General features: G+C 39.1%; 1 protein-coding gene across 1 annotated transcript in view; it reads left to right on the top strand.

Moving 5' to 3' along the window:
• Positions 1-25,239, top strand: part of Cltc (clathrin heavy chain) — a 75,194-nt gene that overhangs the window by 6,626 nt on the left and 43,329 nt on the right. The window contains 4 exon segments of the mRNA XM_042692045.1: positions 19,515-19,722; positions 23,410-23,678; positions 24,557-24,718; positions 24,862-24,975. Of these exon segments, the coding sequence (XP_042547979.1) occupies positions 19,515-19,722; positions 23,410-23,678; positions 24,557-24,718; positions 24,862-24,975 (753 nt within the window).

Below are 25,239 nucleotides of genomic sequence, written 5' to 3'. Positions count from 1 at the left end.
TGAGCTACAGCGCCACTTCCTGTGAAACTCTTACTTACACTAAATTACCATAAAAACTGGAAGTGGAGCTGTGGCTCATAGAGTGCTATCCTTGAGTAAAAGAAGCTAAAGGATAACACCCAGACCCTGAATTCAAGCCCCAGGACCAGCACCCCTTCCTCCCCCCCCCCCCCCGCAAAAAAAAAAAAAAAAAAGAATTCTACTTGCTTAAAATATAATTAATTAAACGATGCTATTGTCAGAATTTGAGTTTGGGGATTGTGGAACCTAGTACTGTGTAATAGAAAAATAATATGATGGGCTGGGAAGGTGGCTTAGTGGTAGAGTGCTTGCCTCACATGCATGAGGCCCTGGATTCGATTCCTCAGCACCACATAAGCAGAAAAAGCCGGAAATGGTGCTGTGGCTCAAGTGGTAGAGTGCTAGCCTTGAGCTGAAGAGCTGAGGGACTGTACCCAGGCCCAGAGTTCAGGCCCCACAACCGACCCCCCCCCCAAAAAAAATCCGTGTATAATCATTAAAAAATTTTAGTGTCCATATTAAAAGTAAAATACAGGTGGAGTAAATTTTAATGCATTTTAACTCATTCCCAAAATATTTAAGCAGATAAGCAATATAAAATTTACTGTGTTGGGGGGTAGGAAGGTGGCTCAGTGGTAGAGCGCTTGCCTTGCATGCCTGAGGCCCTGGGTTCGATTCCTCAGCACCACATAAGCAAAAAGAAAAAAGCTGGAAGTGGCACTGAAGAGCTGAGGGACAGCGCCCAGGCCCAGAGTTCAGGCCCCACGACCGTACCCAAAAAAAATTAAAAAAAAATACTGTTATCTTTCATTTACTTGTACTAGACTTTTAAATTTGATGTGTATTTTACATTCTGCATTTTAACTCAGACCCTAGTTTCATTGGAAATACTTAATTTGTGTCCAAAAATACTTGATCTATATCCTAAAAGTATTACTGGGAAAAGCATATTTGCATACATATATTATTCTGAGCATACTTTTTCCAGTAGCTGAATTAGTTATTTATTTAATTTTAATTAAGTTAAACTAAGTGACAATAGCCATGTTTAATTATAAATCTTATAGTGTGTGATCTTTCCTTGTATACTTTTGGTACATTATTAACTAGTGTTCATTGATCATATATATTTGAGAAACCTAATGACGCACGTTTTAATAAAATACTGTTGGCATGCTAGTCTGGCTTTTGTTAGCATACTTATATGCTTTCTTTCAATAAAAGGTCTTGCTAGAGCCTGGCACTAGTGGCTCATGGCCTGTAATTCTAGCTACTCAGGAGGCTGAGATCTGAGGATCACGGTTCAAAGCCAGCCCAGGCAGGAAGGGCTGTGAAACTCTTATCTACAATAAACTACCAGAAAACCCCGAAGTGGTGCTGTAGCTCAGGTGGTAGAGCACTAGCCTTGAGCTGAAGAGCTGAGGGATAGCGCCCAGGCCCAGAGTTCAAGCCTCAGGACTCACCAAAAAAAAAAAAACAAAAACGTTTTGCTGTATAACCCAGCTGCCCTCAATTTGTCATCTTTCTACATCTGCCTCCTATAAATGTTTTTTAAGGTGATAATATTGAAGTCAGTATACGTAAGTGGAAATAAGTTCATTGTTTATAATTTAATGTTTTGTGTTAGAATGAAGCTGTTTTTCTAAATTAATATTCATATATGCTATGTTAAAACTAGCTTCATGAAGTTAGCTTGTCTTTGTGCCAAAGTAAAGATTATTGTATTGTCATCTTCCATTCCACACCTCCTGCCCTGTGTGGCTAATAACACTCTTAACTTGAAGGGATGGCTGGAAGTTTGGATCTGAATGTATTAAGCAAACATCTGTCAAATATGGATTTTATGAATTTCTTACTTTGCATTGTGGGAGACATAATTTGTTCTGCTTTCAAGAGAATACCACCAAATCTTAATTGTCCATAAGTCTAGAATACAAAATCTAAATGCCTTGAGTATTACAGAGATGTGAGTACCTAGCATGTGCTAAAAACCTGCTCCTTTATGTTCATTATGTCAGTTAGTAAGAGAACCGTTTTGGGTTGCTGGGGTTACCTTAATTGATAAGACAGTGTTGTTGAAGTTTTTTGTTTTTTTTTTTTTTGGGGGGGGGGGGGTCCAGTCGAGGGGCCTGAACTCTGGGCCTGGGCACTGTCCTTCAGCTCTTCAGCTCAAAGCGAGTGCTCTACCACTTGAGCCACAGTGCCACTTCCGGCCTTTTTTTTCCTGCTTATGTGGTGCTGAGGAATCGAACCCAGGGCCTCATGCATGCAATGCAAGTGCTCTACCACTGAGCCACCTTCCCAGCCCGAGGATTGTTTAAGTTATAGTAGTTAATTTACAGAGTCTCCCGATTAATAAGTTCTCAGTCTTTAATATTCTTTCAATTTGACAAGGTGCCTCATTTGGTCAGTAATTTGTATAATTTGAACTGCAAAATACACCACAGTTGTATCTATGCTCTGGTGTTCTTCAATGTACATTTTCTAGTATCAGTTTGTTTTTAGGTAATAGTTCTCTTTTGTTTTGAGTTAGGATCTTACTATGTACCCCAGGCTGTCCTTGGAACTCTTCATACACCTGTCTCAGCCTCCCAAATACTGGGATTTTTAGACATGCAACAACAGGACCAGCACAGCCAATATTTGACTTTACATCTGAAACTATTATCAAGATATCTTTTTTTTTTTTTTTTCCGGTTGTGGGGCCTGAACTCTGGGCCTGGGCGCTGTCCCTCAGCTCTTCAGCTCAAGGCTAGCGCTCTACCACTTGAGCCACAGCGCCACTTCCGGCTTTTTTCTTTTTGCTTATGTGGTGCTGAGGAATCGAACCCAGGGCCTCGAGATGCAAGGCGAGCGCTCTACCACTGAGCCATCTTCCCAGCCCTCAAGATATCTTTTTAAAAGGTTTTCAACTAATTTCCTAGTGATAAATGATGCAAAATTTTTAGGATAAAGTTGGCTTGTAACCATAATTATTTTATGATTATATCCCTCACTTATAACAACTGGGACTTTCCTGTAGACTTCCTTAATGATGAGAGTGATGTATTCCATTCTGAAGCCACTTTTGAAGGTAGAAAACTGCTTTCAATTTTACTGTATATTCATGTTTTTGTGTGTACACTAAAAGATAGAACTCATGAGTAATTGTGCTTGAGGAGGATATGTGGGGAGGAGGGAGGAAGGGAGAATAGTAGATGAGTAGCTGATCATTCTTGCTTGGTTCCAGTGTCGTCGTAATGGAGTACAGCAAGTAATAGTATTTGCTGTTCTGAATCATTAGGTAAACATAGACTTGTAAATTCTAAAGAAAACAACTTTCAAAGATTGCTTCTGAATATATAGACAAAATGCCCTATACATGTGAAAAACTACATTTCATTTAAATTTAATCAGCAGTGCTATTCTGGAAAATGCTCTCAGATGTTTCACCTGGTTTTATCAGGTTTTTAGCTTGCCTCAACTTCCTCATTTATTAAAGCATACTTTTTGGTAATGGTGATGTTAGGCTATGTAATATAAGTTCGTTGTAAAAAAATTCATACTTAGTTTTTTTTGTTTTGTTTTGTCGGTTGGGGCCTGAACTCTGGGGCTGGACACTGTCCCTCAGCTCTTCAGCTCAAGGCTAGTGCTGTACCACTTGAGCCACAGCACCACTTACGGCTTTTTTTTTGCTTATGTGGTGCTGAGGAATTGAACCCAGGGCCTCATGCATGCAAGGCAAGCGCTCTACCACTGAGCCACCTTCCCAGCCTTGATACTTATTTTTTACAGACACTTAAATATTAGTTCTTCCCTGTTACTATGTAGGAGTCTCCTTTTTTCAGTAGAGGTGGATAAAAATGCCATGCTAAAGGAAAAACTACGTCTCCAGTTATTGAAGCCAAGATCTTGAAGTTACACTGACTGATCTCTTCCCTCCCTATTTTGTTCATTCAGATTATTTCTGGGGTAGGGAAAGGAAGAACCTGTATAATGATGAATCCAGAGGTCCAGGGACCAGGGATCATAATAGATGAAAATAGGAGTTGATTCAGGGGTTACTTCGATTTATTTCTGATCATTTGCTCATCTGATAAACTACTGAAAATTGAGGGATAAAGACCATATATAAGGTAATATATAACTTACAAATAGATAAGCTAGTGTAACTTTTAATAGATGTCATTATTTGAAGATGACTACATGGCCTACAACTCATTTCCCCACTCTACAATATTCTATATTTGACCATTTTGAACTATGGACATAATAACTAAAAATTCATTTACCACAAATTCTTAAGGAAAGAATTTCCTGATGAAAAGCTTTACTAACTCTCCAAAAGTTTGAGTCCTCCTCATAGTTCTATTTTGAACATCTAACCAATTGTGGAGCAGAAGCTACTGTAGATATGAAAGCACTTGGATTTCAAGGTTATATAGCTCTAATAATTTCTCCTGTGTACATGTTTCACAATCGAAACTACTAGATGTCACAAACATCTTAAGTATCCACTGACAAACAATTCATTAGAAGTGTGTTAATGGGGATAATATCCAAAGTCAAGTTTTACATCCAAAGTTGGGGGGGGGGGGAACTGTTGAAATACAGGTGGAAATTTTTAATTTTACAAAAATTCTATGGCTTTACCATAATGGATTTTTTTTTTTTTTTTGGTCTTGGGGCCTGAACTCTGGGCTGGGCGCTGTCCCTCAGCTCTTCAGCTCAAGGCTAGCGCTCTACCACTTGAGCCACAGTGCCACTTCAGGCTTTTTCTGCTTATGTGGTGCTGAGGAATTGAACCCAGGGCCTCATGCATGCAAGGCAAACACTCTACCACTGAGCCATCTTCCCAGCCCCATAATGGATTTTTATAAAGTGCTTTTTTAAAAAAAATTATTTACTTTTTGTTGGTCATGGGGCTTGAACTCTGGGCTAGGGCGCTGTCCCTCAGCTCTTCATCTCAAGGCAAGTGCCTACCACTTGAGCTACAGCACCACTTCCGGTTTTCTGGTGGTTTATTGGAGGTAGGAGTCTCACAGTCTTTCCTGCCCAGGCTGGCTTTGAACCACGATCCTCAAATCTCAACCTCCTGAGTAGCTAGGATTATAGGCGTGAGCCACCAGCGCCTGGCTATAAAGTGCTTTTTTTTTTTTTTTTTGGGTCCAGTCGTGGAGCCTGAACTCTGGGCCTGGGCGCTGTCCCTCAGCTCTTCAGCTCAAGGCTAGCACTCTACCACTTGAGCCACAGAGCCACTTCCGGCTTTTTTCTTTTTGCTTATGTGGTGCTAAGGAATCGAACCCAGGGCCTCAGGCATGCAAGGCAAGCACTCTACCACTGAGCCAACTTCCCAGCCCTATAAAGTGCTTTTATAAAGCACTTTAGAGTATTCATGAGGGCATTAATATCAAAAAATACTTTTGAATAGAGTATTTGTCTATTTTCTGTTGGTATAGCAAAGTGCTTGAGACCAGGTTAATTTATAAAAAAGGAAGTTTATTTGGCTCATGGTTCTGGATTCAAAAAAAGGCCAAGAGCATTGTTTGGCATCTGCAAGGGCCTTTTTACTATATCATATAAGGGCAGAGCATATCCCTTGGATCTGTCTGTCTGTCTCTCTCTCTCTCTCTCTCTCTCACTCTCACTTCATGGGGCTTGAATTCTTGAATTTAGGGCCTAGGCACTGTCCCTGAGTTCTTTCCTTTACTCAAAGCTAGTGCTTTATGACTTTAAGCCACAGCGCCACTTCCTGTTTGTGAGTGGTTAATTGGAGATAGAGTCTCAGGGATTTTTCTGCTCAGGTTGGCTTCAAACCATGATCCTAAGACCTCAGCCTCTTTGAGTAGCTAAGATTACAGGCGTGAGCCGCTAGTGCCCACCTGTCTTTTATAAAGCCACTGTAGGGACCTTTGCTGACTTTATTTAATCTTTGTTATCTCCATATGTTAGTTACTTTATGTAATCAGAATATCTGAGAGAAAAGCTTAAAGGAGGAAAGACTATTTTGGCTCATTTCAGAGGGTTTAGTCCACGGTTGCTTGGCCTCATGAGCTTGAGCAAGAGCATCATGGCAATAGAGGTTATATACCTTATGGCCGTCCACTGGGAAGTAGAGAACAAGAAGAAACGGGGGATGAGATATAGTAACCACAGACATATCTTGTGATCTTTTTCCTCCAACTTAGTTCCACCTCCTAAAGTTTCCAAAACCTCCGAAAATAGTACCACTAAGTGGGAATGAAGCCTTTCAACACATGAGCCTGAGGGAGACTGTTCATAAATATATCACAGACCCAACTTCCAATACATTAACATGAATTTGGAGATTAGGTTTTCAATACAAGAACGTTTAAACTGTAGCAAAGAATGGTAAAGTATAGCAAAGTTGCTTTTGAAATGTGAAGTACAAAAAACAGTATTTTATAGTTAAATTATTTTTTCCTTTTTTTCTTTTTTTGTGCTGATATTGGGGCTTGAACTGAGGGCCTGGATGCTGTCACTTAGCTTTTTTGCTTAAGACTGGTGCACTGCCACTAGAGTCTCGGAGACTTAGCTGCCCAGTCTGGCTTTGAACCAAGATCCCCAAGATTTAGGGCTTGTAAATGTTCTTTTTTCTTTTTTGGGGGTGGGTCCAGTCGTGAGCCTGAACTCTGGGCCTGGGCGCTGTCCCTCAGCTCTTCAGCTCAAGGCTAGCGCTCTACCACTTGAACCACAGCACCACTTACGGCTTTTTTTTCCTGCTTATGTGGTGCTGAGGAATCGAACCCAGGGCCTCATGCATGCAAGGCAAGCACTCTACCACTGAGCCACCTTCCCAGCCCCATGTAAATGTTCTTGTAGTTCCATAGAGCATAGTCAGAATTTATCTAATATTAAATTTTTTTTAATGTGAGTACAGTTTTAAGTTCCTTAAAATTTCCAGTCACTGGTAGGTCATAAATAGAAATTCCTTTGGTCTTTGGATCTCCTGGTAGCTTATCAAAGCTCACAGTCACAGTTGTCTTTGTGTCTGGTTCAGTCCTGAATATATTGCTTACAAAATGCAGTTACTGACAAGATCTCAGAAATTCTAAGAGACTGATTGTTTCAAAGGCTTAACAAGAAATAAAAAAAATAACTACATGTGGGGCTAGGAAGGTGGCTCAGTGGTAGAGCACTTGCCTCGCATGCATGAGGCCCTGGGTTCGATTCCTCAGCACCACATAAACAAAAAGAAATAAGCCAGAAGTGGTGCTGTGTCTCAAGGGTAGAGCGCTAGCCTTGAGCTGAAGAGCTGAGGGACAGCGCCCAGGCCAAGAGTTCAGCCCCCCACCCACCCAAAAAAAAAAAAAAAAAACCTACATGTAAGGGATTAGCAAAAGGTAAGCAAGTTTTTATTTGTTGCTCACAATTGGTGGGGCCAGTGAAAACAATGGTTGGTATCCTGTTGATGAAGTGAAAGAATTCTGATTCTCAGCATTTTTTTCACTTCCTGTAGAATAGAGCAACTGCAGTTTTTATTTGATATTCTTCTGGTTTCCAGGAAGGGCTCAGTGTAGTAACTCCTCAGCATTTTTTTCTGATTGGTATTAGGAAGTTAGAACATGTTTAGGAGTTTTCAAAGGAAACTGCTGAGTGAAATACTTGGAATAGGAAGTTAACCAAATCTTGAGGTGCCACATATTTAAAAATATGTTTACAAAGTATCAGCAGGTCTCTGAAATTATTGGCTTTTTTCTGTATTTTCAACACTTATTAAATCCTTACCAAAATATAAAAATAACTTACAGAAAAAATAACTGAAAATAGGACCATACATAGAGCACTTACAAAATTGCTTTATATGAAATTCTAGTAAAACATGCATACTTCCTGACAGTGTCACCATTAAATGAAACAAGAACTATCTGGAAAGTGTAAAGCCAAGCACCGATTGTGAAACATAAGTTCTTAGTAATACTGTCACAAATGCCTGCTTCAATGCATTTTAATTTTCAGCTGATAAAAAGCTAGTAAAAGCTGTGCTCCAAGTTTACTAATCAGTCATTAGGAAGCAAATTCCTTGAGTGTGCTTGTAGAGAAGCCAATTTCTGATGGATTTCTGTCTGATTTTTTTTTTTTTTCCTACCGGATAAAATAGGTTTAAAGCAAGCATATTACTCTGTAGGCACAAACACAGTTGTATTGGTTGCTGAGATATGGATGGAGCCTTTGTGTTAACGGAGAATTGTCTTTTGCTAGATGGAGAATTGAGCATTGTAATATTAGTATAGTTTTATTTGGTTACCATTTCCCTCCTGCCCTTTTTTTGTGGTACTGGGGATTGAACTCATGATGTTGAGCTTGTTAAGCAGATTGTCTACCACTTGAGCCATGCTCCCAGCCCTTTTTACTTTAGCTATTTTTTTGAATAAGGTCTCACCTTATGCCTGGACCACAATCTTCCTTTGTATGCTTTTGGTGAGGTTGGAGAGATGTGTATCACCATTCCCAGCTTTTTATTGGTTGAGATAGGGGTGAGGGGGAGTGTCTTGAAAACTTTGCTCAGGCTGGCTTTGAACTCTGCCATCTTCCCAAGTAGCTAGGATTACAGATATGAGCCACACCTGTATGTTTTTTGCCCTTCATAATGTATATTACTGGGTTAAGTAGTCTTTCCTTACCTCTCATTCCTCCCTCTCTTCCTCCCTTCCTCCCTCCCTCCCTTCTGCTTCTTTCTTGTTTTTGGAAATTCTAACTATTAACTTTATCATACTAGGCAAGTAGTCTATAGAGCTACAGCGCTATCCCATTTGTTTTAACAATATTTTCATAGTTGGATCACTAATGTATTTAATAAGAGACTGATTTACCACCTCTGGGTTGCCTGATTGCTAGTTATTTGTTTTTAACTTCTTCCAGATCAGACTTTGAAACTTGGAAGTTCTAATTTGTTCCTGACTCACTTCTCCTTATTTTGTCTGAAAGTTTGTGTATGATCATTTCCATCTCTACCAACTGTCCTCCATACTTTTCCAAAGTTTAGTGTTAAAACACCTTTTCTTGGGGCTAGGAAGCTGGCTTAGTGGTAGAGTGCTTGCCTAGCATACATGAAGCCCTGGGTTCGATTCCTCAGTACCACATAAACAAAAAAAGCCAGAAGTGGTATTTTGGCTCAAGTGATAGAGTGCTTGTCTTGAGCAAAAAGCAGCTCAGGGACAGTGCCCAGGCCCTGAGTTCAAACCCCAGGACTGGCAAACAAACAAACAAAAAACTACATATATTTTCTTTTTTGGCCTCCCAAGAAATATTTATGAAAATAATGTCATCCAGTGCAACTGTGTAATACTATACTATTACATACTTTGTGCAGTACAGTGCAGTAGCCGTTGGCTGTTAAGCACTTGAAATATGACTTATGATGAAGGAACTAAGTTTTAAATTTAAACTAACTTAAAATTGGCCACATGGGCTAGTGGCTAACATTGGAGAATGCAACAAACCTCAACAAACCTCTTACTCATCTTTTATTGGACAGGCATCCAACTTATTTATTCCTCATCTACAGAACATTAAGTATTATGCTTAAAATGTATAATAAGTCCATGACTTGATTTGTTTTCTAAAAGTTAAGACCATTATGAAGTTGTATTCTTCCTGTTGTACAGGTAAATTGTCTAATAAAGTTCTAGTCCATACATCTATTTAATGATGATGATTACTTCATTTTTAACAACTTTTAAGTTTTTGCAAGCTTTTGTAAAAACTCTGAGGTGAGTTACATAACAACATCTAGATTAATTTTTTTTTCTATTTTTACTTTTTAAATTTTGCTTAACTATCTTAAAGATACTTAGTCTTCATGACAACATTTTACTTAGGGTTGCACCTTAAAAAATGACATTTTAAAACGGGGTCTCTGTTGCGCAGGGTGGTCTGGAATATGCTATGCAGTCCAGGCTTGATTTGAACTTGTGGTTCTCCGGCCACAACTTTCTGGATGCTAGGATTTCTAAGGACATTTTATAATTAGGATATTATTGTCAATGTGTAATGTTTAACAACTCTTGAATATTTGAAAACAGTCCAGATTTTTCTTATTGTGATCAAATGTTAGTTTGTCTAAATCAGCATCTAAGAAAGATCTTCATGTTACTTTTAGCTATTTTAAAGTAAATGATTTTCAGTTTTGGATTTACTTATATTCATCAACTGTTAACTAACTCTTAGGTGTTAGAGGGAACACAGTTGCACTGTTTCCTATGTTAACTTGGAACTTAGTTTTCTGAGATTACAGAAATATGCCAGCATGCTCAGCCTGTGAACATTTATTTGTTTGACTTGGGTTCTTACGTCTTTCTATGTTTTTTATACAGAACTATATGAAAGTAATTGTCCAGGCTGGGAATGTGGCTTAGTGGTTTGCCTAGCATGCATGAAGCCCTGGGTTCTATTCCTTAGTACCACAAACACAAAAAAACAGAAGTGGTGCTGTGGCTCAAGTGATACAGTGCTAGCCTTGAGCAAAAGAAGCTCAGAGACAGTGCCCAGACCCTGAGTTCAAGCTCCAAGACTGACAAAAAAAAATTATACTTTTTTTTTTTTAATGAGACAAGAGGTCATTATAACATAGGCTAGCCCTCAGCACTTCATCTTTCTGCCTCTATGTCCAGAATACTGCAATTACAGGCATATACAACCATAACTGTAATACATCTTTTCTGTTTTTTTAACCTTATTATTTTTATTAATATATATTTGTATCCACTTAGATTTTCTCTTAATCTGCAGTTGTCTTGAAAAATAATTTATGGTGTAGACATAGTAAAAAGGATGTTGTCTTTCTATGTAAGAAGATCCTATACTGTCCTTTTAGAAAGGAATATTAAAGATCAGTGACTTCTAGAAGACGATTTCATTATTTTGACCAACTTTATGTTTAGTTAGCCGGTGTAACTTGGAAATTGTAAGTTAAAAGGTAAGGAAACACTGGCTTTGGAATGGTGAGTGTGTGTGTGTGTGTGTGTGTGTGTGTGTGTGTGTGCGCGCGCGCGCGCGCGCGCGCGTGCGTGCGTGTGCGTGCGTGTGTGTGCGTGTGCTAGCTTGTTGGTAAATGTGCTGTCTTTCCATTTTTGTCCATTTCTTAGTTTTGAGCTCTTTAGTGTAGAGAGGTTTTGCTTGACTTTTTTTGTTTGTTTTTTGCTGTCTTGGGATTTGAGTCAGGGCCTTATGCTGACTAAGCAGGTACTTACCTCAGCTGCCTCTCCATCCCTTTTTTCCACTGATTCTTTTATTTTTATTTTTTGCCAGGCTTGGGGCTTGAACTCAGGGCCTGGGCACTGTCCCTGAGCTTCTTTTGTTCAAGGCTAGCACTCTACCACTTGATCCACAGCACCACTTCCGGCTTTTTCTGTTTATGTGGTATTAGGGAGCCGGGGCTTCATGCATGCTAGGCCAGCACTCTACCACTAAGCCACATTCCCAGACCTCCACTGATTATTTTTGAAATAGGGTTTTATTCTTAGGCCCATTCCTGAACCTCATTCCTGCTACTTTACACTTCCTACAGTGGCTACAGTTGTACATTACCATGCTTAGCTTCTTCCGTTAAAATGGAATCCTAGCTCTCAAGTAGCTAGGATTACAGGGGTGAGCCACTGTTTTCTGGTTTGCTTTGTTTAGACACTGGCATCTTTTTATATATAGCACAGGCTGGGTTCAAAGTTTTAATTGTTCTGGCTCCACCTCTGGAGAGTGCTGGATTATAGGCTTGAGCCATCAGCCAATCTTAATTTTTTTTGGACCATCCCAGGGCTTTGACAGTGCCTTGGGCACTGTCCCTGAGCTTCTTTTGCTCAAGGCTAGCACTCTACCACTTGAGCCACTGCGCCACTTCTGGCCTTTTCTCTTTATATGGTGCTGAGGAATCGAACCCAGAACTTTGTATATGCCAGGCAAGCACTCTACCACTGAGCCACATTCCCAGCCCGCCCAATCTTAATTTTTTTAAATGATATTAACCTAATGCCATCAGTTTGTATTAGCTTTACCAGCTTCTTCTTCCAGTAGAGGTATCATAGTCATATTTGCTGTTTGTTAAAAAGCTTTAGCTAAATATGCCTCTAAAAAGAATAAGTTACATCTGACAAGGTTTTGAAGATTCTTTTCTTTACAATTTAGTTAGAGAAGAATTAGAAGTTTTTGTTTTGGGGGGGGTCATGGGGCTTGAACTCTGGACCTTGGTGCTGTCCCTGAGCTCTTCAGCTCAAGGCTCACACTCTACCACTGGAGTCATAGTGCCACTTCTGGTATCTGATGGTTAATTGGAGATAAGAGTTTCACAGACTTTTCTACTTGGCTTTAAACCTCGATCCTCAGATATCTGCCTCCTGAGTAACTAGGATTACAGAGAATTAGAAGTCTTAAGGTATAATTTTTCTTTTTCAAAAATAAAACAAGGCATTTTTGCAGTCTTGAATAAATGAAGCTCTGAGAGACCAGTAACCACAATTATCAGTAGTTAAAAGAAATTCACACCCAGAAGTGTAACTAATCTATGGACAGCTGACTTAAGCAGATAATGCAGCATGAAAGCTAACTTGGAGCTAGCCTGAAGTACTGAAGTGTTATAGTCTGAGTAGTATTTATTGGAATCCTTACAGTGTGTTAGACTTTGTTGTCAGTGCTTTACATTAAATCTTTACTACTATGAGAATAGGTACTATCCTACCAGATATTTCAGAGGAGGAATAATACTCTTAATAATAACATTTATTTACCTTATGGGCATTTTAGTGGCAGAACTGGGACTATATCCACACATTCCGTTTCTTTGGAGAAATCCACAAAAGCATTTCTAGATGAAACTTGTACTTGATAATCAGTTGTACGTTTGTGCTGCTTGAACTGTCGGCCTGGGTGCTAACCTTCAGCTCAAGGCTGGCACTCTACCACTTAAGCCACAGCACCACTTCCGGTTTTCTAGTGGTTTATTGGAAATAAGTTTCATGCCCAGGCTGGCTTTGAACTGAGATCCTCAGATCACAGCCTCCTGAGTAGCTAGGATTACAGGCGTGAGTAACCGGTGCCCAGCTTGAAGTATTTCTTACTACAAAAAACTGGGAATTTGGGGCTGGGAAGGTGGCTCAGTGGTAGAGCGCTTGCCTTGCATGCCTGAGGCCCTGGGTTTGATTCCTCAGCACCACATAAGCAAAAAGAAAAAAAGCTGGAAGTGGTGCTGTGGCTCAAGTGGTGGAGCGCTAGCCTTGAGCTGAAGAGCTGAGGGACAGCACCCAGGCCCAGGCCCCATGACTGGACCCCCCCCAAAAAAAAACAAACAAAAAACACTGAGAATTGCTTCTCCCCTCCCCCATGTTAATCCAAATTGAGAGGAGAGGGGAAAGGAAATGTTTTATTTAATTTATAACTAACTCCAGAGTATTCCCAAATTTTGTATTGGCTAACCAAAATTTAGTCTGGGAACTCAGTTATCAATAAAGAGAAAGAAACAGTTTATAATTAATATGCTTTTTTTTTTTTTTTTTTTTTTTTGTCGGTCGTGGGCCTTGAACTCTGGGCCTGAGCGCTGTCCCTCAGCTCTTCAGCTCAAGGCAAGTGCTCTACCACTTGAGCTACAGCGCCACTTCCGGTTTTTTGATGGTTAATTGGAGATGAGTTTCACAGACTTTCCTGCCCAGGCTGGCTTTGAACCGTGATCCTCAGATCTCAGCTTCCTGAGTAGCTAGGATTACAGGCGTGAGCCACCAGCACCTGGCTTTAATATGCTTTTATACATTTTTCCCACATGTTTTTTGAAAAGAGGAGAATGGGAATATATACCTTCCGGTGCTATAGAATACCTCTAGTATGTAAAAATATATCTTAATTGCTTGAGGAAGAGAGGTATTAATAGAAAAATGGGGTGGGTGGTTTTTCACGGTACTATACTCTTATACACTTTAAATGCTGTACCATATACATGTGATAACTGAAAAGGAGCATTTTTTATTGGATTCAAGTTTGTTGATGCCATATTCTACGAAAAAAGTTTATTCTAGAAAATTCAAAGTATATTTTAAAATATGCTTTAAAAGAAGCAACATTTTGGCAATTGAGAGAAAAAAATGGCTATAGTTTAGGTATTATGTATGATTTCTGAAAATATTGTGAATTTGGAGAGTACTGTATGTCCTTTAAATTTACCTGTGGTTTGTTTCACAGTCAATTCAATTCCTGTGGTAGAGATAATTAAGAATACTTTATAGGGGCTGAGAAGGTGACTCAGTGGTAGAGTGCTTGCCTTGCATGCCTGAGGCCCTGGGTTCGATTCCTCAGCACCACATAAGCAAAAAGAAAAAAGCCGAAAGTAGCGCTGTGGCTCAAGTGGTAGAGCGCTAGCCTTGAGCTGAAGAGCTGAGGGACAGTGCCCAGGCCCAGAGTTCAGTCCCCATGACCGGACCCAATAAAATAAAACACTTAAAAAAAAAGAATACTTTATAGTTAAAAGAATACTTTATAGTTAAAGTTTACTTTTCGAAGTTGCTTCGAAAAGTAAACATGTTTAAAATAAATTTTGAAGCTGGATGCCAGGGGCTTATGCCTGTAATTCTAGCTACTTCAGCAGGCTGAGATCTGAGGATCACTGTTCAAAGACAGCCCAGGCAGAAAGTCTATACAACTTTTATCTCCAATTAATCACCTAAAAAGCTGAAAGTGGAGCTCTGGCTCAAGTGTTAGAGCTAGCCTTGAACATGAAAAGCTCAGGGACAGCTGAGTTCCAGGCCCTGAGTTCAAGCCCCATGATTAGCTCTGTGTGTGCGCGCACACGTGTGTGGGTGTGGGTGTGGGTGTGTAGTTTTAATCTACAAGTATTACTAGACTAGTTAACTACATGGTAATGCTTTATATGTTTCTACTTTTTTTTTGTGTGTGTGTCAGTTGTGGGGCTTGAACTCTGGGCCTGAGCACTGTCCCTCTGCTCTTCAGCGCAAGGCAAGCGCTCTACCACTTGAGCTACGGCGCCACTTCCTATGTTTCTATTCTTAAGGGTGCTCCTAAGCCAGGGTTACAATTAATAGTGACTGCTCATCTTGTTAGTCTTTGTTTTCCCATATTTTCATTTGGAATATGTCGCAGGAAAATTGGTAAGTGGTTTGGGCATTTGTTTTTAAAGTAATAAGGGATACAATCTTAACCAGTTTAAAGAGGCAGAAGCAAATGCAACTCTTGTTAACAATGGGAACAGATGGCTTGAATTCTGTCAATTGCCAAAAACTAGGAAAGGCTTTATATGATAGAGCAGTTCTCTATTTAGTTATGTAAATGGTCATTTAAATGTTTTGTTTGAGGCAGTGTTTCACTATACTGTAGTATAGTGAACAGTATTTCTTTCTGCCTCAGCATCCCAAGTACCTAGGATTACAGGCTAGTACTATCATACCAAGTTAGTTATATAGTACTCTTAGGTGTTTACCAGTTCTCTACTGTTTAATTTTGTGGATTTTCCTTTTTTTTTTTTTTTTTTTTTGGCTTGTTTTTGCCAGTCCTGGGGACTGAACTCAGGGCCTGGGCACTGTCCATGAGCTTCTTTTTGCTCAAAGCTAGCACTCTACCACTTTGAGCCATAACACTGCTTCCAGCTTTTTCTGAGGAATCAAACCCAGGACCTCATGCATGCTAGGCAAGCACTCTACCACTAAGCCACATTCCCAGCCCTAATTTTATGTTTTTGAAATAATGAAATATGCCCATTCTGCTTGGAGTATTTTGAATATATACATAGAGAGAGAGAGAGAGAGAGAGAGAGAGAGAGAGAATATATATATTACTTATTTATTTTTGGTCAGTCATGGGGCTTGAACTCTGGGCCTGGGCACTATCCAAGAGCTCTTCAGCTCAAGGATAGTACTCTACCACTTGAGCCACAGCGCCACTTCCGTTTTTCTGATGGTTTATTTAAGAGAAGAGTCTCATGGACTTCTCTGCCCAGGCTGGCTTTATTCCTTGATCCTCAGATCTCAGCCTCCTTAGTAGCTAGGATTACATGTGTGAGCCACCGACGCCCAGCCATTTCTTTTCTTAAATTTGTTTTAAGCCTGCTTCTGAAATTGAAGGATAAGAGGACTTGTTAGAATCTATTCTTGATTCAGATTATAGTGTGTCTAGTGTATATTCTTGCTTTGCTTTTGTTTTCTCTTGACTGATATTGTCCTCACTCTATATTTTCCAAATACTGAAGGACTTAAACAGTGACTGCTAAATTCAAAAGTGCTGTTGATAAAGAATTGGTAGATAAGAGACATGTAGTTCTTACAGAATAGTAACATAACACATTGCTGGCCTAGGAATGTGGCTCAGTAGTAGAGTGCTTGCCTCAAATGCATGAGGCCCTGGGTTCAGTTCCTCAGCACCACATAAATAGAAAAAGCCAGAAGTGTTGCTGTGGCTCAAGTGGTAGAGTGCTAGCTTTGAGCTGAAGAATTGAGGGACGGTGCCCAGGCCCAGAATTCAGGCCCCACAACTGGCAAAAAACAAACAAACAAACAAAACATTGCTTTTAGGCATTTAATTGTATGGACTCCATTAGCCATTGGGTTATTTCTCCCCATTTTTGTAAAGTTACTACTATCCATTAATCCTTCAAGAGTCTAAAGAATCTCTACTCAGCTGGGCATGGTATAACACATGTATGTATGCCATAATCTTAGTGCCTACGAGGCTGGAAAATCACTTGTTTAAAGTCAGTCTATATAGTGAGTTGCAGTCTTGAATGAAAAATACTCTCTATTCTAAAAAATAGATGTATATACCTCCCCTGAAACTAAACGGATAACTTAAGTCTGTAAAAGACTTCTCTGAAAACCCCCCATAGTCCCTTTGTATGTTTGGGGGATTCACATTTATCTTCTCAGTTCTAGAAAGTAAATATAAGTTAAAAGTCAAGAAGTAATTTATTGTAACCAAATTAATTATAAGTTATACATTTTATTATAAGTTACATATTTCATTTGCCTTGCATTATAGAATCTACTTGAGCTTGTAAAGCTGGTTAATATTCTACTTTAGAACTGTGTTTATAACTGGTTAGTTATTTGACTCTTTGCCCCTGAAACTTCAGTGTTTAAGTTACTGTAACTACACTATGAAATCAATGATTAAAGGAAAGTGAAAATAAAGTATAGCCTCTTAATCTTTTCTTTTGGGTATAAGAGTGAGTGGAGAGAGAGAAAGAGAGAAAGAGAGAGAGAGAGAGAGAGTGTGTGTGTGTGTGTGTGTGTGTGTGTATTGTGAGTGAGTCACGGGACCTGAACTCAGGGCCTGCACTGTCCCTGAGCTTTTTTCTTCAAGACTAGCACTCTACAACTTGACCTTGACTACAGTTCCACATCCAGCTTCCAGCTTTTTGGTAACTAATTGGAGATAAGAATCTCATAGACTTTCCTGCCCAGGCTGACTTCAAACTGAAATTCTCAGATCGAGGCCTCCTGAGTAGCTAGAATTACAGGCATAATCCATTGGAGTCTGGCCCTTAGTCTTTTTTTTTTTTTTTTTTTTTTGGTCTGTCATGGGGCCTAAACTCTGGGCCTGGGTGCTGTCCCTCAGCTCTTCAGCTCAAGGCTAGCGCTCTACCACTTGACCATCAGCCCCACTTCTGGCTTTTTCTGGTTATGTGGTGCTGAGGAATCGAACCCAGGGCCTCATGCATGCAAGGCAAGCGCTCTACCACTGAGCCACCTACCCAGCCTCTGGCCCTTAGTCTTAATGCTGTATCTTACTTGGATATTGTCCTGGTTATTTTTAAGCACCAGTTAGTACAAAATTTGGCAAAAATATTTAGATAAAATGCCGTTGATTTGAGCCAGCCAGTCTACTGGTGGTCATTAAGGAAGGAAATTATATAGCTAGGGGATTAGGGTAAGGGAAAGCTGTGTTTTTTTTGTGTGTGTATGCTGGTCCTGGGGCTTGAATTCAGCCAAGATGCCTATGTCTGCACTTTTTTTTCTTTTCTTTTTTTTTTTTGGTGGGTCATGTGGCTTGAGCTCTGGGCCTGGGTGCTGTCCCTGAGCTCTTCAGCTCTACGCTAGTACTGTACCGCTTGAGTCACAGCACCACTTCCAGTTTTCTGGTGGTTAATTGGAAATAAGAGTCTCATGGACTTTCAGACCTGGCTTTGGACTTTGATCTTTAGATCTCAGCCTCTTGAGTAGTTGAGATTACAGGTGTGTGCCACCATTGCCCAGCTCTTTTTAAGCTTTCTTAGTCTACACTCTGAGTTGTTTTACAAAAATAGTTGTATCTCCTTTTCACACACTATTGAATCTGTGCCTTGGTTCATGCTCAATCAAGAACTCTAATATTTATGCAGCCATTAGAAATGACAAAATAATGGCATTTGCAGGGAAATGGATGGAGCTAGAAGGAATCATGTTGAGCAAGATAAGCCAAGAGCAAAGAGACAAACGGTACATGGTCTCCCTGATAAGTGGATGCTAAATCCAAAATGTTAGATGATATGACAAAATTAACAGGACTTAAGAAACAAAGAACTCCCACTCATCTGGTGGAACCACTACTAAATATCCCCATGCTGCTGATCACATGTATGGTGTATATGTGTACACCATTATATGTTATAGACTGTGATAGACAATTTGCTCCAGGAAAGTTAGAATGAACTTGTGACTTTAAATGAGCATCATTATTCCACAATACTGTGAAATTTGGGAAATTATGTAATCACTTAATCACAATTAAAAAAAAAAAAAAAAGAACCTCCGGGAAGGTAGGGAGGGAAGGGATGGTAGGGGGAAAACAATGGAGGGGGTAACAATGCTCAATAGGAAGTGTACTCATTACCTTGCTCATGTAACTGTAACCCTCTGTATAGTATCTTTACAATAAAAAATTTAGAAAAAACAAAAAAGAAAAAAAAGAACTCTAATATTTTTAAATCTTTCTCTTTTTGTGCTGGTAATTGGGGCTTCGTGTTCTTGCTAGGCTTTTTAACCACTTGAACCAGGCCTGTACATCTTGTTTTTGCTAATTTGGAGATAATTGTCTCACAAACTTTCCTGCCTGTGGTGGCTTTAATCTGTGATCTTCAGGTAGGTCTCAGTCTCCTGAGTAGGTAGGATTACAGACGTGAGCTGTCTGGCTCTCTCTCTCCTTTTTAATGGTGTCTTTTTTTTTTTTGGCTTGTCCTGGGGCTTGAACTCAGAGCCTAAGTTCAAGTTCTGTCCCAGAGCTTTTTTGCTTAAGGATAGTGTTTTAGCACTTGAACCACAGCTCCCCTTCTGACTTTTTGGCTGTTAATTGAAAATAAAGAGTTTTACCGTCTTTCCTGCATACACTGGCTTCCAGCTTTAGTCCTCAGATCTTAGCCTCCTAAGTTTGAGCGAGAAGCACCCATCTACTTGTCTGTTAATAGCCTTACTGTAATACATGTAAGGAAGTGGTTACTACTGACTTTGTATTAACATAAGGGAGGATCTATAATAATAAAAATATAAGAATGTCAAGTTTTTCTTGGTAACATGGCTTTTTTTTTTTTCCAGCTCCAGAACCTGGGTATTAACCCAGCAAACATTGGCTTCAGTACCCTAACTATGGAGTCAGACAAATTCATCTGCATTAGAGAAAAAGTAGGAGAGCAGGCCCAGGTGGTAATCATCGATATGAATGACCCAAGTAATCCAATTAGAAGACCAATATCAGCAGACAGTGCCATCATGAATCCTGCTAGCAAAGTAATTGCACTGAAAGGTATGAAAAATTGAATTTTTTAAAAACTCTGTATATTTTGTGTGAATATAATTCAAAGGGTCTACTTTTTTAGTATATTGAGTAAATTTAATTAAAATAGATTTGCAGAGTTAAGACTAAAACTGAGCTTGAGTGAGCTTTCATGACTTATGTGGAATTTGTGAAATGTCTCATATCTACTTTTTAAAATAGATTTTAAATTTCTGGATAGAGGAAATAAGTGATCATATTCTATAATAACAAATTGCTAATATTAAGACAAACATTTTAGAATTTATTATTATGATCAACTTTTCTTTTATTCTCTTCATGCTTCTTCATGTTTAATCAAGTTATCTTTTACACTGGTGTGTGCGTGTGTGTGTGTGTGTGTGTGTGTGTGTGTGTGTGTGAGAGAGAGAGAGAGAGAGAGAGTAAATGTTAAGCTTTAGAATCAAGAGTACTTGAGTTTATTCAGAGTAACATTTTGTTTTCTTTGAGTTTTTTTTCTTTTGACATATGAATTGCCGCAGGTGGCCTTGAACTTTTCAGTAGCTGGGATTGCAGGTGTGCACCACCACACCAGCCAGACTTTTCAGTTGTTACAACAGGGAACTGTACAGCCTATCAATCAAAACAGAGTTGAGCAATCTCATGTTATTTGGGACCCTACTCCCCTTTTTTTAAAAAAATATTTTAGAATGAGAATGTAAACTGATCCCTTAAATTTGAAAATTTTAAGAGTAATCAGATGCCAAGTCAGTGACTCTTCAGAAGGCAGTTAGCAGCCTTTTGCTTTTTTATTTCTCTTAATAATATGAGGAAGAATTGATGTTCCCAGTAATGTCTTGAAAAATTTTGAGTGAGTTTTTAGAAGTGCTGAAGTTTGGAGGGTGGGGAGCTGCTATTTGTGGTACTTAAACTCCCTGAGCTCTTTTTAATCAAGGCTGGCACTCTGCCACTTGAGCTGCAACTCCACTTCTGGCTTTTTGGTGGTAAATTGGAGATAAGAATCTAATGGACTTTCTGCCCACGCTGGTTTCAAGTCATGGTCCTCAGACCTCAGTCTGTTTAGTAACTAGGATTCCAGAGCATAAGCCACTGATGCTAGGCTAGAAGTGTTGAACTTTTAAACCAGGCTCTTCCTCACTCGACTTAAACTTGATTTTTAATAATACAGATTGAGTATGCCTTACTAAAAATGCTTGAAGAATATTTTTTTTGTGGTTTTGGAAAATTTGCATAGACTTTGTGGTTGAGCATCCATAATCTGAAAATAAAAACTCGGAAGTGCTCTGAAATCCAGAATTTTCTGAGTTCTTTTGTGAAGCGTTTTGGATATTCAGTTTGTGATGTACATTTAACCTGCAGTACTAGTTGAGAAGTAATGGGTGGGTAGGTACTTAAGAAAATAGTCAGGCTGGATGCCGGTGGCTCATGCCTGTAATCCTAGCTATTCAGGAGGCTGAGATCTGAGGATCATGGTTTGAAGCCAGCTTGGGCAAGAAAGTCTGTGAAACTTATCTCCAAAAGACCACCAGAAAACTGGAAGTGGTGCTGTGGCTCAAGTGGTAGAACAGTAGCCTTGAGCAGACAAGCTCAGGGACAGCATCCAGACCCAGAGTTCAAGCCCCATGACCAACAACAACAAAAAAGATAGTCAAGGGCTTGGAATGTTGCTTAGTTGTAGGGTGCTTGCCTGACATTCATGAAGCCCTGGAATCGATTCCTCAGTATTGCATACACAGAAGAAGCCGGAAGTGGCACTGTAGCTATGTAGCTCAAGTAGTAGAGTGCTAGCCTTGAGCACAGAGAGACTCAAGGACAGTACCCAGGCCCTGAGTTCAAGCTCCAGGACCAGCCAAAAAAAAAAAAAAGAAGAAGGAGAAGGAGAAAAAAGAAAAGATGATGCAGCTTTTACCTGGTAACATGGTTGTAAGCATTACCAGGTAACATGGTAGTGAGCATTGTGCTTCTGTTAAATAATAGGCTAGGTATGCAGTACTCTCAGCTATTTCAGAGGCAGAGGTAGAAGGATCAAGGTTAGAGGCTGGCCTGGACTAAATGACTGGTTCAATTGCTTAAAGCACTTGCCCTGAGTGCAATCCTCAGTATGACCAAAACAAAATAGAACAAAAAATCATAACATATTACACTTGAATATATTAAACTCTCTTCAGCCTGCTTAAGAATTAAAGTGCTTACCAATTCTTACACCTCTGTATTAAAAGGCCATCGTTTTAATTTTGTCAAAATTCTTTTCTATTTTAATGTTATTGTTATTTTATCACATTTCTTAATGCTTTCTTATGTGTGCAGATGGTGAGTTATCTTAAATTAGATTGTATTAGTTATTGTCCTGTTCCATAAAAAGAATACATTGAAAGATTTTTTTTTTAGAGCATTGCAAAATAGTATGTCATAGCTGTGTGCCTTTATGTTGTCCTCATTAGAGTTTAAGCCACCAACCCTTGGCCCCCTCTCCATACTCTCCCACTGAAGCATACTCCAACCCCTTTCCTGTGAAAAGTAGAAAAAGTGTAATAATATGGTGGTTTGAGAAGGCAGCAAAGGACAGTAAGTCATTATAAAATATTGTTCCTTCAATGCCAGTTTTAAATCCCGTGGCTTCTTTTTATAAACAGGACTCTAACTCTCACAATTTTTCCAAGTCTGATTGTGGTTTATATTACTATTCGGGATGGGAGTAACATGCTCTGTCTTATAGAAGCAGTTTTTGCATATTTGGTAAAGAGGGTTGTGGTACAAAGTGGTTATGCTTTGTCTGTTTCCCATCTACCCTACCCCTACTTCCAGTCTCTTAAATTTTTGTCCTTTAGGAGCCAGATTCTCTGTGGCTCGGGAATGGAGTTTTCCTAAGTCTCTAGGGACTGAATAGTCAGTCTAGTAATAGCTGTGGGCTTTGACCATTCTTAAAAGTCAATCTAATCAATTTTTGGACTGTAATAGATTTTGAATTACAATTAAAAGCCCTTGCATCTGACTCAGTGGACTTTTAACCCTCAAGGCAAATTTCATCCTCTTTTACTAAATGCTTGCTGTCTTAACTGGATGAAGCTTGAACTTTGTTCTTACCTCCAGTACATTAACAGCATCTGAAACTGTCCTCTACCTTTGTCTCCTCTCCTTCCCTCTAGCACCTCTACCTTCCCTGTGTATCTTAAGCCAATTAAGTGTAGCATGTACTTAACAGTAACGTGGCAGAAATGAAATCCATCCTTTTTCAGAAAGCAGTTTCCATGAGATATAGTTAAATGATGATAACTACATTTTTTAAAATAGCCATTTTCTCCATGTGTTGTCCTGTGTACAAATAATTATTTTGTGTATAAAGGAGGCATACTTCATTACAATTATGAAGGTTACAACTTTGTTTTTGTCATTAAGAAAGCTTCTCTTTAGACTTTTTTCAGTGGACTATAGAGTCCTGTAGAAGTCATGCATTTTCACTGTTGGTGTATTGATTAGAGGTCCTGTAATTTTTGCTTAAGACATACATAGATGTAGATTGTTTGCTTAGTCTCAGCTGTTACCTCCTTAATGACTGTTGCTTTGTTAGTATGACTTCTGCAGTTGGCTATTAGTCTTATGATAGAATACTGTAGACATTTTAAAGCTAAATCTAGTTAGGTATGACTATATTCATAACACTTTTTAATGATTCATAACTTTTAATTTTCTGTTTAGCTGGGAAAACTCTTCAGATATTTAACATTGAAATGAAAAGTAAAATGAAGGCTCATACTATGACTGATGATGTCACCTTTTGGAAGTGGATCTCATTGAATACGGTTGCTCTTGTTACGGATAATGCAGTTTATCATTGGAGTATGGAAGGAGAGTCTCAGCCAGTGAAAATGTTTGATCGTCATTCTAGCCTTGCAGGATGCCAGATTATCAATTATCGCACAGATGCAAAACAAAAGTGGTTACTTTTAACTGGCATATCTGCACAGGTAACATTTTTCTAGTTTTTGATAAATTGTAAAGAGAACTATCTTGCCTAAAATTCTGTTTATTTTAAAGTTAGGTCTTTTATACTCAATTCTGTTAAATTTGACTTTGCAAAATTATTTTCTTTTCAAAATACACGTTTTTGGCTTAAAAATTTTGTACTGGCAAAATGTTGAGTACTCTTATCAATTGTTTAGCTCTTGCACATTGAATAGAAATTGATTTTCAGTATGAATGATTTGGAATTTATTCTGGTATAAACATCTGATATAAACTAAATGAATACTTCTATATCTTTTTCACTAAGGTAGTGAAAAGAGCAGGGCACTGGAGGCTCACAGCTATAATCCTAACTAATCAAGATGCTGAGGTCTGAAGCTAGCCCAACAAAGCCAAAAGTGGACCCCTGAGCAAGAACTCAAGGACAGAGCCCAGTCCTTGAGTTGAAGTCCCACAAACCGCACACAAACACATGCACAAACAAAAAGATAGTATAAAGAAAAGATGATTGCAGGAGGCATATTTTATTTTTATTACTAATTTATTGTTATTGTAGAGGTGATATACAGAGGGATTACAATTACATGAGTCAGGTAATGAGTACATTTCCTTTAGTGCGGTGTCTTCTTTTCCTTCATGCTCTCCCAGTCCCTCCCTCTACCCATGAGTGGAGGCATATTTTAAACATTTACCTGAGGCTTACGTAAGATGTTAGGAGCTGGATTTTCAGTTAAGATGCATCAAATCTATATTGATAGAGACTAACAATGAATTATAAATGCTTCTTAAGATGCTATCATATTCTAATTGTTTAGTAGATGACTCTGAGAGTTATTGGTTCATTGCATCTCTAAACTTCATTTTGTTTGTTCCTTCATAGCAAAATCGTGTAGTGGGAGCTATGCAGTTATATTCTGTAGATAGGAAAGTGTCTCAGCCCATTGAAGGACATGCCGCTAGCTTTGCACAGTTTAAGATGGAAGGAAATGCAGAAGAATCAACGTTATTTTGTTTTGCAGTACGGGGTCAAGCTGGAGGGAAGGTAAGTTTTAGCTTTAGTAATTATTTTGATGAGTCTTTATCTTTCTGCTACTAATTGTCAAATTTCAAAAGGCTGTTCAGAGAATGGCTTTCTCCCTTATAATTTTTTAATACTCAGGTTTGTATACATTTTATTTTGAACAGTTACATATCATTGAAGTTGGCACACCACCTACAGGGAACCAACCATTTCCAAAGAAGGCAGTGGATGTTTTCTTTCCTCCAGAAGCACAAAATGACTTTCCTGTTGCAATGCAGGTATTTAAGAAAACTAAATATACTTAAGTTTTCCTTTTTTTGAACTTGGGGCCTGGGCACTGTCCCTGAGCTTCTTTTACTTAAGGCTAGCATGATATCACTTGACCCACAGCGCCACTTCCAGCCTTTTCTGTTTATGTGATATTGAAGAATGGAACCCAGGGCTTCAGGAATGCTTGGCAAGCACCAGCCCCACCAAGCACCAGCCCCACCAAGCACCAGCCCCAGCCCCAGAATTTTCTCTTTTAAAAGTTATTTCAAGCT

The sequence above is a fragment of the Dipodomys spectabilis genome, unplaced genomic scaffold, assembly GCF_019054845.1.
Source record: "Dipodomys spectabilis isolate Male_0828 unplaced genomic scaffold, ASM1905484v1 ptg000004l, whole genome shotgun sequence".
NCBI lineage: Eukaryota > Metazoa > Chordata > Mammalia > Rodentia > Heteromyidae > Dipodomys > Dipodomys spectabilis.
The sequence above is the reverse complement of the archived record's forward strand: the minus strand, read 5'-3'. Positions and strand labels throughout refer to the sequence as shown.